This window comes from Neophocaena asiaeorientalis, unplaced genomic scaffold (genome assembly GCF_003031525.2).
Source record: "Neophocaena asiaeorientalis asiaeorientalis breed wild unplaced genomic scaffold, Neophocaena_asiaeorientalis_V1.1 scaffold105, whole genome shotgun sequence".
Taxonomy (NCBI): Eukaryota; Metazoa; Chordata; class Mammalia; order Artiodactyla; family Phocoenidae; genus Neophocaena; species Neophocaena asiaeorientalis.
The window spans coordinates 2,291,145-2,310,343 of NW_020172162.1; the positions used below are offsets into that span (position 1 = coordinate 2,291,145).

At 38.6% G+C, this 19,199-nt stretch overlaps 2 protein-coding genes across 5 annotated transcripts in view; one reads left to right on the plus strand and one right to left on the minus strand.

Moving 5' to 3' along the window:
* The window catches only part of QRSL1 (glutaminyl-tRNA amidotransferase subunit QRSL1), a 29,820-nt gene extending 15,744 nt beyond the window's left edge, over nt 1-14,076 (plus strand). Inside the window, exons 6-11 of one of the 4 annotated variants that reach the window (XR_003004545.1) lie at nt 3,459-3,634; nt 3,718-3,830; nt 4,700-4,892; nt 5,436-5,509; nt 6,832-6,961; nt 9,387-9,521. Coding sequence is in view for 3 of the 4 variants with exons in the window: in XM_024755118.1 (XP_024610886.1) it covers nt 3,459-3,634; nt 3,718-3,830; nt 4,700-4,892; nt 5,436-5,553; nt 9,387-9,592; nt 12,206-12,423 (1,024 nt within the window). In the remaining variant the exon portion in view is untranslated. Of the gene's footprint in view, nt 1-3,458; nt 3,635-3,717; nt 3,831-4,699; nt 4,893-5,435; nt 5,554-6,831; nt 6,962-9,386; nt 9,593-12,205 lie in introns of those variants that run through there. The other 3 variants (XM_024755118.1, XM_024755125.1, XM_024755136.1) reach the window with 3 other exon arrangements.
* RTN4IP1 (reticulon 4 interacting protein 1) overlaps nt 1-19,199 on the minus strand; it is a 166,607-nt gene that overhangs the window by 62,256 nt on the left and 85,152 nt on the right. The window lies entirely within an intron of this gene.

The following is a 19,199-nucleotide window of genomic DNA, read 5'->3' on the forward strand; positions in this document are numbered from 1 at the left end:
TGGAGAACAAGTTGCAGAACAGTATGTATAGTATGACCTTATTTCTGTTAAAAGTAATAATTATACATAACAAGTTGCAGAACAGTATGTATAGTATGCCTTATTTCTGTTAAAAATAATAATTACATATGTATATATGTTAGTTGCATGTAAGTGTCTGGATAAATATATATATAAAAAGTGATAACAGATTATGGGGGCAGTGATTATAAGAGAAATTTCACTTTATAGATCATATAGTTATAAAATATTTTAATTTTTACAGTAGACATTACACTTTTCTAATCAGAAAAACCTTTTTTCCTGAAATAGTTAAAATTTTTTAATTTTTAATTGTGGTAAAATATACATAACAAAATTTCTCATCTTAACTATTTTTAAGTGTACAATTCTGTAGTGTTAAGTACATCCACATTATCACACAGCCAGTCTCCAGAACTTGTTTCATTTGCAAAACTTAAACTCTGTACCACTTAAACAATAGCCTCCCATTTGCCCTCCCCCCACCTCTCCAGCCCCTGGCCACCACTCTTTTACTTTCTGTCACTGTGAATCTGACCACTCTAGGTACCTCATACAAGTGAAATTGTGCAGTATTTGTGCTTTTGTGACTCACTTATTTCACTTAGCATAATGTCCTCAAGGTTTTTTTTTTTAATAAGAAAAACATAGACTATATAGATAACTAAGCAAAGAAATGAATAGACACTTCATAGTTGGGTAATGCAAATACAAATAGATGTGAAAAATTATTCAAAAATGCACATTAGCAAAGCTTTTGGTTATCAAATTAACCACATTTTAAGAGCTGTTAGTATTCAGTGATGATAATGAAACGTTAAAAAAGCCAATTCACTAAAATTGGGAATATAAATTGGCATAACCTTTCTGACAAGTAATTTGACAAAATATATTAAGAACTCATAATAACAGGTAGACCTTTTGTCCCATTAACTCTACTTCTTGGAAGCTAGCCTAAAATTTAATCAGATATATGGACAAAGATTTATGTTTAAAGGTGTTTATTACAAAGTACTTTATTGATTGATTGATTGCTGCACTGCATGGCTTGTGGGATCCCCAACCAGGGATCAAACCCAGGCCCTCAGCAGTGAAAGCACAAAGTCCTAACTACTGGACCATCAGGGAATTCCCTACAAGTACTTTATTATGCAGTTATTCTAGCTGGCAACAACATAAACGTTTAAATAGCTTAAAATACATTTCTAGCCATGATTCTAAATAAGGTAGCAGAATGGCTGTATCTGAATTTCTGGGAGGGGTGTGTTTAGTTTGTAAAAGCATATTATAAAATTGACATTAAAAGAAGGTATAGGGCTTCCCTGGTGGCGCAGTGGTTGAGAGTCCGCCTGCCGATGCAGGGGACACAGGTTCGTTCCCTGGTCTGGGAAGATCCCACATGCCGCGGAGCGGCTGGACCACTAAAAGAAGGTATAAGATTTGTATGTGTATAAATTGTACCAATGTTTTCTTAGGTCAGTCTCCCAAGGCAATAGAAATAAAAACAAAAATAAACAAGTGGGACCTAATCAAACTTACAAGCTTTTGCACAGCAAAGGAAACCACAAGACAAAAAGAAAACCTATGGAATAGGAGAAAATATTTGCAAACAATGCAACCAAAAGGGGCTTAATATCCAAAATGTACAAACAGCTCATACAGCTCTATATCAAAAAAACAAACAACCCAATCAAAAAACTGGCAGGAGACCTAAATAGACATTTCTCTAAAGAAGACATACAGATGGCCAATAGGCACATGAAAAGATACTCAACATCACTAATTATTAGAGAAACACAAATCAAAACTACAGTGAAGTACCACACCACCTCACACTGGTCAGAATGGCCATCATTAAAAAGTCTACAAATAACAAATGCTGGAGAGGGTGTGGAGAAAAGGGAACCCTCCTACACTGTTGGTAGGAATGTAAGGTGGTGCAGCCACTGTGGAAAACAGTATGGAAGTTTCTCCGAAAAGTAAAATTAGAATTACTATATGATCCAGCAATCCCACTCTTGGGCATATATTCAGACAAAACTATAATTCAAAAAGTTACATGCACCCCTGTGTTCACTGCAACACTATTCACAATAGCCAAGACATGGAAACAACCTAAATGTCCATCAACAGATGAATAAAGAAAATTCGTGTATATAATGGAATACTACTCAGCCATAAAAAAGAATGAAGTAATACCATTGGTAGCAACATGGATACAACTAGAGATTATCATACTAAGTGAAGTAAGTCAGAAAGACAAATACCATATGATATCACTTATATGTGGAATCTAAAATATGGCATAAATGAACCTAACTACGAAAGAGAAAGACTCACACACAAAGAGAGCAGACTTGTGGTTGCCAAGGGGGAGGTGGGGAGGGGAAGGGATCGATTGGGAGTTTGGGGTTAGTAGATGCAAACTATTACATATAGAATGGATAAACAACAAGGTCCTACTGTATAGCACAGGGAACTATATCCAATATCCTGGAATAAACCATAATGGAAAAGAATATAAAAAAGAATGTATATATGTATATAATCGAGGCACTTTGCTGTACAGCAGAAATTAACAACACTGTAAATCAACTATACTTCAATTTAAAAAATAAAGAACTTAAAAGAAACATTTGTATGTATATGGATAAGAGAATGGACTTTAAAAATGGGAATCAGTTGGGAATTGCCAATTGATATGATAGAGTATTATACATATTTTAAATTTTCAGTAATTTTAATGACATAGTAAAAGGCTCTTGATAAGCAAAAAAGAGATGGAAACTTACGATTACAGAGTGACCTGAACCGTGAAAGAAAAATTCATTAAAAAAAAGACTTGAAGATCAGATCAGAAATAACGAGGGAAGAGGTATGGGAACATATGTATATGTATAACTGATTCACTTTGTTATAAAGCAGAAACTAACACACCAGTGTAAAGCAATTATACTCCAATAAAGATGTTAAAAAAAAAAAGACGAAGTTACTATGCCAAAATGTTAACAGTGTTTGCCTCAGGGTGGTGCAATATTTTGTTACATCTTTACACTTTTCTGTATTTTAAGAATTCTCTGGGGCTTCCCTGGTGGCACAGTGGTAGAGAGTCCGCCTGCCAATGCAGGGGACACGGGTTCGTGCCCCAGTCCAGGAAGATCCCACATGCCGTGGAGCGGCTGGGCCCGTGAGCCATGGCCGCTGAGCCTGCGCGTCCAGAGCCTGTGCTCCGCAACGGGAGAGGCCACAACAGTGAGAGGCCCGCGTATCACAAAAAAAAAAAAAAAAAAAAAAAAAAAATTCTCTGAGATGAGCACATTTTATTTTTTGTAAAATCAGGAGGAAATACATTTTTTCAATATACATTTTAAAAGATAGATTTCAAATATAATTAGAGTTATATTATCCTGCTAAAGAGAATTCCATTTAAATTTCAGGGCTTTAGGATCAGATACAGGAGGATCAACCAGAAATCCAGCTGCCCACTGTGGGGTTGTTGGTTTGAAACCTAGCTACGGCTTAGTTTCTCGTCATGGCCTCATTCCCCTGGTGAATTCAATGGATGTGCCAGGAATCTTAACCAGATGTGTGGATGATGCAGCCATTGTGTTGGGTATTTAAACGATTCCATATAGTTTCAAAACATTATTTCACTTCAGTACTGTGTCTGTCACTCATAAATATTCCTACTTACAGGTATACTAGCTGGGCATGATCCCAAAGATTCTACCACAATTCAAGATCCTGTTAAACCATTTACGCTTCCCAGTTTGACAGATATGAGCAAACTATGTATAGGAATTCCGAAGGTAAGTCTCTCTTTACAAAAGTACTGTCAAGTCAAATACAGAGCACAGACTTGGGAAACAGACTGGTTGGGTTTGAAGCCCTGCTCTGCCACTTTTATTAGATATGTGACCTGAGCACATGAAAATAGATATGTTAAATTACTAACCTTTTAAAATTTTAACTTTGAGCTTAGCAATAATTTTTAGTTCTGGGAGACTGTGCTGTGCATTTTAAGATGTTGAGCAGCATCGCTGGCCTCTAACCCTAGAGGTAGCATCCCCACCACCACCACTGCCCCACTAGCAAAACTGTCTACAGATGTTACCAGATATCCCCTGGTTGAGAGGAAGAGGAGAGGAAACTGCCCGCAGTTGAGACCACTGCTGTAGAGAAATATTGTAAAATCTTTAAAATCTTCAATTAAGGTAATAGGTGTGCCTACTTTTAAGGATTTAGAGAGAAACAGACTTAGTTGAGAATCCTGGATCCTCTACTTACCTGCTATGTAACATTAGGAAAGTTAGTTAACTTCTCTAGTCTCAATATTTTTCATTAGTAAAAAGAAGGATGATAATACCTACATCGTAAGACTGTTAAAAGCATTAAATGAGAGAACCTGTGGAAAGTATCTAGCAGAGTGCCTGATATATAATGAACATTTAACAAATGTAAGTTCTCCAACCAGATCTCCAATCTTTAATATTATTATATCGAGCTCACAGTATCTTGTCATGCCATAAGCACTCTTAAATTAGTTCAGTCTTTCTAGCTACCTGCTAGCAATTTAATCAGATGTTCTAATGTATTGCCGAAGTTTCTGGAGTACAAATTTTTATAACACCATCTATACAGATACTCTCATTTCTGTATTTTGACTTTTTCCAATAAGGAATATCTTACACCAGAATTGTCGAGTGAAGTACAATCTCTTTGGTCCAAAGCTGCTAATCTCTTTGAGTCTGAAGGGGCCAAAGTAATTGAAGTGTCCCTGCCCCACACCAGTTACTCAATCGTCTGCTACCACGTATTGTGTACATCGGAAGTGGCGTCGAATATGGCAAGATTTGATGGGCTAGAATATGGTAAGTTGCCTGTGTTTTGGATTTTTAAGGAAGTTGTCTCCAACATTTGAAAGGTTCGTTTATTAGTAGCAAAATGTATTATTGCCAGGGATAATGTTAAGATTTAGAGAAGTGAATCAGTGAATCCTTTTACCTTTGTCATTTTAGCATTATAGTCACACTATTCATCATAATATCTCTGTATCTTGAGCTCACCCTCTGGGCTGTGAGTATCTTGAAGGTAGAGTATTTTAGCTTTGTATTATCAGTCCATACAGTGTGGTACCTGGCACAGACTAGGAGCTCAGTAAACATCTGAATAAAATGAATGAATGAATGAGGGAGTGAACAACTGAAGTTTCCCTCTTCATTATCGTTTTCTCCTTGCTTCCTGACAAGTCAGTCAGTCCAAAGGCAGGTAAAAAAGAGAAACCATTAAGGTCAATCGCATGAAATTTTAGTATTGGTCATAAATGTGAATCTAGACCTGCTTTTCAGCCAAAACTTTACTTCCTTTTCAATTAATGTTTTGTGGGTTTTTGTTTGTTTGTTTTTTGTTATCAGGTCACAGATGTGACACTGATGTGTCTACTGAAGCCATGTATGCTGCCACCAGACGAGAAGGCTTCAATGATGTGGTGAGAGGAAGAATCCTCTCAGGAAACTTTTTCTTATTAAAAGAGTAAGATAATCAGCTTAGGAATTTTCCCCATTCTTGAAAACTCCATAGTAAAGTAGTAGCATGTCTATCAAGTCTTATAAGTTGAGATATTTGCTAAGGAAGCAAAATCCTTATGATTTAAATTAGAAATCATAATTAAAGGCCCATTTATGGTACTTTTGGCTCCTGGTTATTCAAAAACAAACCAAATCATTGATGCTCTAGCTGAATGATTAGTACAGGCTAAGTAGGAAGCCCTGAAGGATTTTAGCCTCATTAAATGTCCCTTATTATTGCCACATTGTCTTACTGCTCTGAGAGCCTTAAGCAGGAAGTTACACTGGTGTCTCTTAAAAAACGTAGTGAATCAACTTAGTTTTCCCTTGCATCATGTATCTGTTTGCTCCAAAAAAGAATTTTAAATTACTATGACTTTGGTATAAGTTTGTTCACCATCTTGTGAATAGGATTCATCTTCCATACTACCAGGTCTGTCTAAGAGGACGTGAGAAGTGTGAAAAAGCAAGAGTGGTTGTACCAATAGCTTCCTGGGGCTTTGCTCTATGTCCCATAGATACGTACATACATACATACATAGCATTTTATTCATCTGTGCATCTCCTCAGGGCCAATAGTTAGGATTACTTTTTCCAGAGATACTATTTGAACAGCTACTATGAAAAACAGTGTGGAGATTCCCCCCAAAATTAAAAATAGAATTACCATGTGATCCAGAAATCCCACTTCTGGGTATATATCTGAAGGAAAGAAATCACTGCCTCAAAGCATTATTCACAGTAGCCAAGACATGGAAACAACCTAAGTGTCCGTCAACAGATGAATGGACAAAGAAAATATGGTGTGTGTGCGTGTGTATATGTATATATATATATGTAATAATGAATAATATTCCATTGTATGTGTGTGTATATATATATATACACACAGCAATTTTATAGTCAATTATTTCAATAAAGCTGGAAAACAAAAACTAAAATTATTATTTGATTAATGGGGAAATCAAAGGGCTTTATTTGTTTCCCTTCTAATGTTTTCTAATGTCTGAAAATGGTGGTTTCATTTTGTCTAGTTTTCGGTTGTTTAAAGTGGCAGAGTAAATCCATCCCTAATATTCCCATCATTGATGGAAGCAGAAGTTGGGCTTTTGAACCATATTTAAAGTAGGAAGAAGTTTAATAGAAGTATTTGTTCTTTTATAAAAAGATATTGTTAGTACATTATTTAAGCCATCAGCTGTTGGGTAAATTATACATGATGCCTGCATTCATCTCCCTCTAGATCCTGTGGTCAAATGATAATGAGGACATCTGATATTTCTATAGCATTTTTCAGGATAAAAAGATTTCACATTTTGATCTCATTGTATCTGGTCCTCAGAAAGACTGGAGTTGTTATATCCATTTTTCAGGTGAGGAAACTGAAGTTAGAATGATTAATACTTTTGCCACCTTCATTAACAGCTTCAGGAGGATCTAAGAAGTATTTTCTTCTTCCCTTTTTTTGCATCATTGACTTATAGTCACACCTATGTCTGGCTAATTCCTTAATCTTTTCAGTAAAGTAAGCATTTTTTCTTTTGGGGGCGGGTGGGGAGTAACCATATCCTTTATTATTATTTTTTATTACCACAGTTAGTTGAGTGAACATCTATCATCTCATATAGACACACCATTAAAGAAATAGGAAGAAAAAAATTTTTTCTTATGATGAGAACTCTTAGGATTTACTCTCTTATCAGCGTTCATGTATAACATGCAACAGTGTTAATTATATTTATCATGTTGTGCATTACATCCCTAGTACTTACTTATTTTATAACTGGAAGTTTGTACCTTTTGACCACCTTCATCCAATTCCCCCTCCCTCCACACCCCACCTCTGGTAACAACAAATCTGATCTCTTTTTCTGTGAGTTTGTTTTTGAAGTACAATTGACCTACAACACTATGTTAGTTCCTGGTGCATAACATAAGTGATTTGATATTTCTCTGCATTTCAAAATGATCACCATGATACATCTAGTTGTCATCTGTCACCATACAAAGATATTACATAATTACTGACTGTAGTCCCCAAACTGTACATTTCATACCTGAAAGTTTATAACTCTTAATCTCCTTCACCTATTTCTCTCCTTGCCCCTTACCCCCCTCTTCTCTGGCAACCACCTGTTTGTTTATCTATGACTCTGTTTCTGTTAGTTATGTTTGTTCATTTGTTTTTTGGATTCCACAGATAAGTGAAATCATACAGTATCTTTCTCTGACTTATTTCACTTAGCATAATACCCTCTAGGTCTATCCATGTTGTCACAGATGGCAAGATTTCATTCTTTTTTATGGCTAATTTTCCATTTTTTATATGTATTGATACTACATCCTTATCCATTCATCTACTGATGGACACTTTAGGTGGTTTCCAAATCTTAACTACTGTAAATAATGCTGCAATGAACATAAGGGTGCATATATCTTTTCAAATTAGTGTTTCTGTTTTCTTTGGATAAATACCCAGGAGTGGAATCGCTGCATTGTGTGGTAATTCTATTTTTAATTTTTTGAGGAATCGCCATACCGTTTTCCATAGTGGCTGCACCACTTTACATTCCCACCAACAGTGCACGAAGGTTCCCTTTTTCCTACATCCTTGCCAGTATTTGTTGTATTTTTTTTTGCGGTATGTGGGCCTCTCACTGTTGTGGCCTTTCCCATTGCGGAGCACAGGCTCCGGACGCGCAGGCTCAACAGCCATGGCTCACGGGCCCAGCCGCTCCGCGGCATGTGGGATCTTCCCGGACTGGGGCACGAATCCGTGTCCCCTGCATCAGCAGGTGGACTCTCAACCACTGCGCCACCAGGGAAGCCCTGTTGTCTTTGATAATAGCCATTCTGAAAGGTGTGAGGTGATATTTCACTGTAGTTTTGAATTGCATTTCTCTGATGGTTAGTGAGGTTGAGCATCTTTTCATGTGCCTGTTGGCACATCTGTATGTCTTCTTTGGAAAAATGTCTGTTCTGGGCCTCTGCCCATTTTTTAATTGGTTTATGTTTTTGATGTTGAATTGTATGAGTTCTTTGCATGTTTTGGATATTAACCCCTTATCAGATATAGCATTTGCAAATATCTTCTCCCATTCAGCAGGCAGGCCTGAAGCATCTTTTCATGAATTTCACATTTCCATTCCTGGGCTATACCTGTCTGTAAAGTACAAAATTGCAAACACTGCATACTTTCCCCAGTTACTGTGTCCAGAGCTTGCTAGTTTCTAGTGTCTAATTCTGATGGCATGTTAGAATTTTCCAAAACTTCAGAGTCCTTATAATAATTATAACTATAGATGAAATAGGACATTATAGTAATAGAAAGGATTGGAATGAGCCTCCAGAGACCTAAGTTCTAGTCCTTCCTCTACCCCTGTCAATCTTTGCAGCCTTTAGAAAGTCATTTAGTTGCTATGCACTTGATTTTCCTCACCTGAAAATGAATGTTCTGGTTTAATGATGTCCCTGGAAGTGTTAATATTTTGTGATTATATGTACAGAATTGCATCTACTGGTGATTTTTAATTAATTCCAGATATACAAACTTTTAGAGTAACAGTGCAGTTGAACAAAATTCATTTTTATGTGTTGTTAGGAATCTTACTGGTGCCTGCTCCAAAAGGCCAAGAATCCAGTGATTCTTTAACAAGCCTTATGCATAAGAATTGATTCAAAGAAATAACAAAAAGCCCTTAAAGTGTCATCTGTTTTTTTTTAACAAGGCTTATGCATGAGAATTGATTCAAAGAAATAACAAAAAGCCCTTAAAGTGTCATCTACTTTTTTCCACAGAAACTATGAGAATTATTTTGTCAAAGCACAGAAGGTGAGACGACTCATTGCTCGTGATTTTGTGAATGTTTTTAACTCTGGAGTGGATGTCTTGCTAACTCCTACCACCTTGAGTGAGGCAGTGCCGCACACAGAGTTCATCAGAGAAGACAACAGAACACGAAGTGCCCAGGATGATCTTTTTACACAGGCTGTAAATATGGCAGGTGAGGATCCCTCAAGAACATTCTGGTTTTCTTCAATTTTTAGGTAGACACCCTGGTCTTCGACTTAGGTTCTAGCTAGATTGCTCCCTAAACGCAATAGCTTGTCCTTCTGGAATGCTTGGTAATGTGTGTTTGTGTGTGCGTGCGTCTATCTATAGGCGTGCACTTACCACACACACATAAATTAATTTTCAAACCTACAGAAAAGTTGAAGTCGTATAATGAATACCCATATGTCCTTTGCTTGGATTCATCCTTGTTAACCTTTTGCCTCACTTGCTTTCTCCTTCCTCTCTCTGTGTCTCTTTCACACACACACACGCACACACACTCTTAGCTTTTATTTGAATAGTTTGAAAGTTTCACCATCGTATTACTTCACCCCTAAATACTTTAGCATGAATCGTCTAAGAATAAAGACATTCTTCTACATAACCACAATTCCATCATCACACCTAAGAAAACTAACACAAATACAATAATATTCCAAATACAGTTCATATTTAACTTTCCTCAGTTGTACCAAAAATGCCATTTATAGGGTGTTTTCCCCGATATATTATATTTGTTTATGATACCTCTTAAAGTCTAGAACAGTTCCCCAGTTCTGTATGTTCTATAACAGTCTGAACCACATCAGACTGTTATAATTTTTGTTTTAATCATCAAACATAATGAAGGAAACTCAAGGGCAGAGGGAAAAGTCTGTTGTATTTATCTATCTACACTTTTATTTACTGTGTTCATTTCTCCCTGATGTATCAGATCCTTTGTTTTACCATATCCTTTCTGTTTGGAGAACAGTTAGCCATTCTTTTAGAATAGGTCTGCTGGCAACCAGTTCTCTTAGCTTTCTTCTGAGAATGTCTTGATTTTCCTTTCATTTTTAAAGGTTATTTTTGCTGGATATATGATTCTGATTTGACAGTTCTTTTCTTTAGCACTTAAAAAATGCCCTGCTACTTTCTTCTGGCCTGCATAGTTACTGATAAGAAATACCCAACCTTTTAAAATTTTTGTTTTAAGTGACATTGACTCTTTTGAGGAGTCTAGTCCACTTGACCTGTGGGATATCCCATCTGTAATCTGAATTTGTCAGACTGCTTCCTCATGATTAGGTTGAGTTAAACATTTTTGGTACAAATACTACATATGCTTCATGTCAAGAAACAGTTAAATATCAGTTTGTCCCACTTTTGGAAGCTACGTTAATCCCTTGGTTAAGGAAGTAACTACCAGATATTTTCCTTATAAAGGCACATTTTCCTTTTGTCAGTTGTAAGCAATTGGTGATGTGATACTTTGAGACAGTGTTTCCCAATAAACTTGAACCCACTTTTAGTATCTATTGATGATCCTTGCCTGAATTAAGTATTACTTAGAGAATTACAAAATGCTGACTTTTCTAATTCTACCATTCCTTCTACATATGTTAGCTAGCAGCCTTCTCTAAAGAACAGCTTTCCTGGGACTTCCCTGGTGGCGCAGTGGTTAAGAATCCGCGTGCCAGTGCAGAGGACATGGGTTCGAGCCCTGGTCTGGGAAGATCCCACATGCCGAGGAGCAACTAAGCCCGTGCATCACAATAACCGAGCCTGCACTCTAGAGCCCACAAGCCACAACTACTGAGCCCGCGTGCCACAACTACTAAGCCCATGTGCCACAACTACTGAAGTCCACACGGCTAGAGCCCGTGCTCTGCAACAAGAGAAGCCACCGCAATGAGAAGCCTGTGTACCACAACAAAGAGTAGTCCCTGCTCGCCGCAACTAGAGAAAGCCCGCAAGCAGCAATGAAGACCCAACGCAGCCAAAAAATACATAAATTAATTTAAAAAAAGAAAACATAATTTTTAAAAAAGCTTTCCTTTTTTAAAAGAATTCAATGTATTATAAGTAATTAACTGTCATTATTTTTGATGCTCAAATTTAACCAACAGTTGCATATCCTTTAGACCAGCCCCCATTAATTTTTGAAAACTTTCTTATTTTATGGCATAACAAGATGTCCCAGGCTGTCCTACTTTCTCTTCCCAAAACTAAAATTAAAACTACCCTGAATTACTATTTTTCATCTAAAAAATTGGCAAAAATTCAAAACCTGAACAACACACTCTATAGGTGAGGCTGTAGGAAAACACTCATTTTGCTGATAGGAGTTGAAAAGGTACAACTTCTTTGGAGGGAAAGTTGGCAAAATATCTAATTACATATGCATTTATCTTTTGATGAAACAGTTCCTCTTCAGCTGAGAAACGTTCTGGAATACCAGAAAAATACACAAGGTAATTCACTGGGACTTGGCATGAAATAGCTAAATACCGAAAACAACCAAAATCTCCAACCACAGAAGAATGGTTGAATAAATTATGGTAAAAGCACGTGATGGAATACTATGCAGCCATAAAAAAGGAATGAAGAAGGTCTCTGTGAACAGATAATACAGTGATTTCTAACATATTAAATGAACAAAGGAAGATACAGAAGCATAATTTTTGTGATTCTTTTTCATTAACCTTGTCTTGTACCTACTGGCACTGGAAAGTGGAAGCGGTCTCTGCATCTTAGGGTGGAGAATTAATCGACATTTAATGGGTCTCTTTCTTTTCCTCAGGGTTGCCAGCAGTGAGTGTCCCTATGGCCCTCTCAAGCCAAGGGTTGCCAATCGGACTGCAGTTTATCGGACGTGCATTTTGTGACCAGCAGCTTCTTACCGTTGCCAAATGGTTTGAAAAACAAGTACAGTTTCCTGTTATTCAGCTTCAGGAGCTAATGGATGATTGTTCATCAATCTTTGAAAATGAAAAGTTAGCTTCTGTTTCTCTAAAATAGTAGTGATAACTATATCATGCAAATTATGGCTTTTAAAGATTTTATATTCTAGAAAAGTCAGGTGATCTTGCAATTTGGTTCACTGTCAACACAGTCATTCCTTGGAATCGCTTTTTTAAATTCTTGTGATATAGTTAATTACTTATGAATAATCTGTCAGCATTTATTAAGCATCCACTAAGTATAAACAAAGTACAGGATTTCTATTATAACACAAGATACATGTTCCTGAAAAATGATGCATTCTGTAAAAATGTTCATTAAAAAGAACACTGCTCACAGTACTAGTACTGTACTGTACACAATGTAAGTACTAGTGAACCTCTCAAAACGTGTACATGTTTGTAACCAAAGCACTAACACAAACAGGAAGTGGTACCTCCAGAGATAACCTGGACAGCCCAGCTGACAGGCAACTCATCACGCGGTGGAGGCCGCCTCAGCGGATGTTAAAAATGCACAAAAACAGTAAAATGGGAATATCCACTTCTAAGTCTGAGCAGAGCAGGTAGAGGAGGAGCTCTGAGCACAGGAGGAAGTACAACCTGCTGGGGCCCAGAGTCCTGCAAGACAAGGGTGTGCCTCTCTCTCTGGGGAGAGCCCCAGGTGCAGACACTTCTCTAAGAATAGAGCTGCAATGACTGAGAACTTTTTTCCTTTCCTGCTAACAGTTAAAATCTTACTTCTGCCATTCCAGAGCCCCATGCCAAGGAGCCAGAGTAACTCCACGTTACACTGAGTTCATTCTAGTTCGATCACAAACAAGCTCAGTGATGCCATAGAGACATTTGTTGTGACCTAACAGACCAGACTGGACTCGAAACTTGGTAGCTAGTGGAGCATGGTTTCAGTGAGAAAGTTTCAAGATACACAAGTAAGATCCCATATGAAAAACTTGTATATAATTTGGTGAGGATGCCAAAGAGAAGAAGCCCGTAGACCTCCTCCCTTACCCCAGATTCTCTATTCCTTATGGTTTTCTTACCCTCTTGACTTTCTTTACAAGTGCTCTCTCTTTGGGCTCCTTGAGCACAAAGAAACATTAACGGGAATATGTATTCAGAATCTGAAAAAAAAATCTGATGAAAACCATACATTTACCCGCTATAAAGTTTCATCGTTGGATTTGTCTTTGCCAGAACACCATTGTCATCTCATATTTATCACGTGTTCTAATTTGACACTTGTTTATTGTTGATAAGTATAAGTGGGGAGCTGAATTATTATTTAACAGATTCACTTTGTTTAGTAAGAAAAAAGTACTTTCTAAATATGAAAGACCTGAAGGAAAAACATAGGCAGAACCTTCCCAGAACCACTAGGATGTTGAGTGGTGGTAGTTTAACCTGCCTGGTACTTTTCATTAATAATTTTCTCTCCCCCTGGGATCCTCCCACTCCCAAATACTCTATCTGATAAACTTTACATAAAAGTTTTCTGTACCAGGCCCATAGGCCCACTAGCATTCTTAAATATTTTGACGTGAGTCCCTGAAAAAGGAAGAAATTCATGACAGAGAATTGCTTTACTTTATAACACGAGAAAACTCTTAGTTGGGGGAGCTAGTATAATGCAAATGGCAAGCAGATGAATCTTTGCCCCAGTCTTTCTTTTGTGTGTGTATAATTCAAAATAAAAAATTTTCAAAGAATATTTATGTAATTTCTCTTATTCCCTGTATCTCTGCTTGAGTTGCACTAACGATTTGAACTGGAAATAACGAAGTGAAACATTTACCGTTCTCACGTAATAACACCCAACTAGCGTGAAATGATACCTAATCTGTTCTTTCTTTTCCATCTTTACCCTAAATCTAGTAGATCTCATTTTGCCAAATCACTGTCTGGGAATTTAAGGGGAAAATGGTTTCTGTGTCTCAGCTAATTAAACCCTGAAATTGTTAGCTGCCACAGCAGAGCACGTCAGAAAGGCGAAGGTGGCAGCAAGTGTAAGATGAGTTCCTTGATAAGACAGCGAAACAAAGCACTGCTAGAGTGAAAAAATGTGATGCGTTCACAAATCTTTGCACCCTGACACCACACAGCCAAATCCAAGCCAGATCCGTGTTGACCAACACTTAGCGTTACCAAGAAAATCGCTTGAAACCAGGGAGGCAGAATGTTCTATTTGAATGGCTATTTGACACCAGGTTGTTGGGAACACAGGACTGTGGGCCATCTAGAAAAGACAGCATGGTACAGAAGAGGAGCTTCTAAAAATGACAAAGGATGGTGATTCCTATGAGGAAATCACCTGCACCTTCTACAGTGGACAAGAAATATCTTTAGGATTTTAGAACAGGATCTAAAGAACAGTGAAAAGAGATCTGGTTACAGGGCACCAAAAAGTAGACCTCGGGGATTCTGTAAACTGTGTCATACCCTGTTCCAGTTTAAGTAAGGGAACAAACTAATGGGATTTTCACAATAGTTTCTGTTACGAACTTTCATTTATTAACTACTTTTACTCTCCCTCCCTTTCCTCAAATATCTGATTATGCTGAGGCTAAATATGTGTTGCCTGTGCGAGCCTAGGGTAAAATTTACTCATTGCGTTTAGAAGCACCAGAGGACAGTTTAAAGTAGAAGGCTTTCCTCAGTTATTTCATAACTTAAGCAGTGTGTACACTAGAACAAAAACCTGAAAATTTAATGAAAGCAAATAACACGAGAAAACCCCAGCCAACATTAAATAAAAGTAATTACGGGATTTCAGAGGGGCTTTCATTTCTTTTTCTTTGTACCTCAATGGAATATAAATCCAAAAGGATTTTAGGCACTTTATTAAAAATATATTATTACAATGGTATAAAAGTAAATAGTTGAGGAAATCACTGAATTGATAAAAATAGGGGAAAAGGTTAAAACCAAGAATAAGATTAAAAGTTAACAATGCTTGTCAAGGTATTTATTATACAGATGCTAAGGCTGTGTAGTGTGATATGGTGGGAAATTTCCCAATTGCTTCCCTAGTGGGTAAGGCCACCAGATTTAAAAATCAGATATACCTGGGTTTGAATCCTATTACTGCCATTTACAAGCTGTGTAACCTGTCTGAGCTTCAGTATCCTGACCTGTAAAACGGAGGTAATATTTACTCCAAGGGAGGGTTGGGAGGATTAAATTTAAATGATGCACTTAAAGCACCCAGCATAACAACACAGAAGAAGTATTCAAAAGTTTGGAGCTATAAATACATGCATACAATCATGAAATTATCATTTTCCCATGGATGCTATAGATACACATTAAACTAATATGACCAAATTGCAATTTACTGAAAACTTACGCTAGAGACCAGCTATATAGCTCTCTGATGAGCTGGCTTCCTCTGAAGATAAAGTTTAAAATATCTGGAAGAACTGATGGACTGCGCATTTTTAAAGCAATTTCCGTGAGCCTATAATAAAGAATTGGCTAACACAGGGTTCAAAGACCTGGAGGTCTTTTTTTGTTTTTTTAACATCTTTATTGGAGTATAATTGCTTTACAATGGTGTGTTAGTTTCTGATGTATCACAAAGTGAATCAGCTATATGTATACATATATCCCCATATCTCCTCCCTCTTGCGTCTCCCTCCCACCCTCCCTATCCCACCCCTCTAGGTGGTCAGAAAGCACCGAGCTGATCTCCCTGTGCTATGTGGCTGCTTCCCACTAACTATCTATTTTACGTTTGGTAGTGTATATATGTCCATGCCACTCTCTTATTTTGTCCCAGCTTACCCTTCCCCCTCCCCATATCCTCAACTGTGTTTAACTTTTCGAGGAACAGCCAAACTTTTCCAAAGTGGCTGCACCGTTTTACATTCCCACCAGCAATATATGACGGTTCCAGTTTCTCCATATTCTTGCTAACCCTTGTTATTGTCTGTCTTTGTTATTTTAGCAATCCCAGTGAGAGTGAAGTGATATCTCACTGTGGGTTTGATTTGCATTTTTCTAATAAGTAATGATATTGAGTATCTTTTCATGTGCTGAGTGGACAATTATATATATATATATTTTTTTTTTTTGGTGGGGGGAAGAAATGTGTATTTAAATCCTCTGCTTATTTTAAAATTGGGTTGTCTTTTTATCGTTGAGTTTAAGAGGTTTTTTAAAAGATATATTTGGGACACAAGTCCCTTATCAGATATATGATTTGCAAATATTTTCTCCCATTCTGTGAATTGTCTTTTCATGTTCTTGATAGTTTTCTTAAAAGCAGTAAAGTTTTTTATTTTATCGAAGGCTAATGTTCATAATTTTGATTTTGTGGCTTTTGCCTTTGGTGTCACATATCAAATGTACCTGTAATGAGGCAGAGTCAAGATGGCAGGTGGGAAGATGCCGAGTTAGCGTCTCCCCACAACTAGGGGGCCTAACGGCTGCTGGTGGGGGGCTCTGACGCCCAAGGAGATGGGAGGAACCCCAAAGTGAACCGGTAGGACATAGCGGGACTGAGGGGGAGGAGAAATGGAGGCCAGACAGGATTGGCGCCTCTGAGGCTGGGGAGATCAGGAGAGGCAGGCGGGAGGGACTCTCCAGGAAGACTAGGAGAGGAGCAGAGGGCAATCGCCAGGGCCACTCAGGCCGGGGAGCCTGCTGAGCTCCCAGGCTGATCCACTGCCCTCAGAGCCCCCTCCAAGCCACGTAGGTCCTTGGGGGCATAGGAGGGAGGCCAGGGAGACCAGGAGAGGCAGGCGGGAGAGGCCCTCCAAGACTGGAGAAGAGAGGAGAGGAGAGGAGAGAAGGGCCTTTAGCCCGCCCACTCGAGCCCAGGAAGCCTGCTGAGCTCCCAGGTGAGGTCCTCCACCCTCTGAGACCAGGGGTGCGGGGCATGCCTGGGCCCTTCTGTTCCTTGAGCCTAAGCCCCACCCATAACAGCCCCCAGGGCCTTTTCCAGACCTGTGGGTCTGAGCATAGGCCCTGCCCACTGCCCAAACTCCACCCTTGCTTAGGCCCCGTCCTCCACAGCCAAGGCCTCCCCGCTCCTTTTGTTTCTTTTCCCTCCTCCTCTTTTTTACTGTTGTGGTACTGATGTACCTTCATTCATCTATATTTTAATTAAAAATTCTTCCTAACATATGTGTTAGTTTCCTAGTCTAATTTTATTTTTTACTTCCTTATTGTTTTGTTTGGGTTTTTCCCGCCCCAGGTGGATTGCAGGATCTTGTTTCACGAACTCAGGGTCGGGCCGAAGCTCCTATGGTGGGAGCTCTGAGTCCGAAGCACTGGACCAACAGAGAACCTCAGACCCCAGGGAATATTCAATGGAGTGAGGTCTCACGGAGTTCCTTATCTCAGCACCAAGACACAGCTCTACCCAAGAGCCTACAAACTCCACTGTTGGAAGCCTCAGGCCAAACAACCAGTAAGAAAGGAACACCAACCATTTAAAAAAAAAAAAATGAGATGGGAAAAAAATGTCACAGATGAAGGAGCAAGGTAAAAACCTACAAGACCACATAAATGAAGAGAAAATAGGCAATCTACCTGAAAAAGAATTCAGAATAATGATAGTAATGATGATCCAGAATCTCAGAAATAGAATAGAGGTATGGATTGAGAAAACAAAAGAAATGCTTAACAAAGATCTAGAAGAACTAAAGAACAAACAAACAGAGATGAACAGCACAATAACTAAAATGAAAAATACACTAGAAGGAATCAATAGCAGAATAAGTGAGGCAGAAGAACAAATAAGTGAGCTGAAAGACGAAATGGTGGAAATAACTACCGAGGAGCAGAATAAAGAAGAGAGAACAAAAAGAACTGAAGATGGGCTTCCCTGGTGGCGCAGTGGTTGAGAGTCCACCTGCTGATGCAGAGGACATGGGTTCATGCCCCGGTCCGGGAAGATCCCACATGCCGCGGAGCAGCTAGGCCCATGAGCCATGGCCACTGAGCCTGCATGTCCGGAGCCTGTGCTCTGCAACAGGAGAGGCCACAACAGTGACAGGCCCATGTACCACAAAAAAAAAAAAAAAAAAGAAAAAAAGAATTGAAGACAATCTCAGAGACCTCTGGGACAACACTAAATGCACCAACATTAGAATTACAGGGGTCCCAGAAGAAGAAGAGAAAAAGAAAGGGTCTGAAAAATATTTGAAGAGATTATACAGTCAAAAACTTCCCTAACATGGGAAAGGAAATAGTCACCCAAGTCCAGGAAGCACAGAGTCCCATACAAGATAAACCCTAGGAAAAACACACCAAGACACATATTAATCAAAGTAACAAAAATTAAATTCAAAGAAAAAATATTAAAAGCAGCAAGGGAAAAACAAAAAATAACATACATAAGGAATCCCCATAAAGTGATCAGCTGATTTTTCAGCAGACACGCTGCAGGCCAGAAGGGAGTGGCAGAATATACTTAAAGTGACGAAAGAGAAAAACCTACAACCAAGATTACTCTACCCAGCAAGGAACTCATTCAGATTCGATGGAGAAGTCAAAAGCTTTTCAGACAAGCAAAAGATAAGAGAATTCAGCACCAACAAACCAACTTTAAAACAAATGCTAAAGAAACTTCTCTAAGCAGGAAACACAAGAGAAGAAAAAGACCTACAAAAACAAACCCGGGCTTCCCTGGTGGCGCAGTGGTTGGGAGTCCGCCTGCCGATGCAGGGGACGTGGGTTCGTGCCCCGGTCCGGGAGGATCCCACGTGCCGTGGAGCGACTGAGCCCGTGAGCCACGGCCGCTGAGCCTGCGCGTCAGGAGCCTGTGCTCCGCAATGGGAGAGGAGGCCACAACAGTGAGAGGCTTGCGTACCGCAAAAAAAAAAAAAA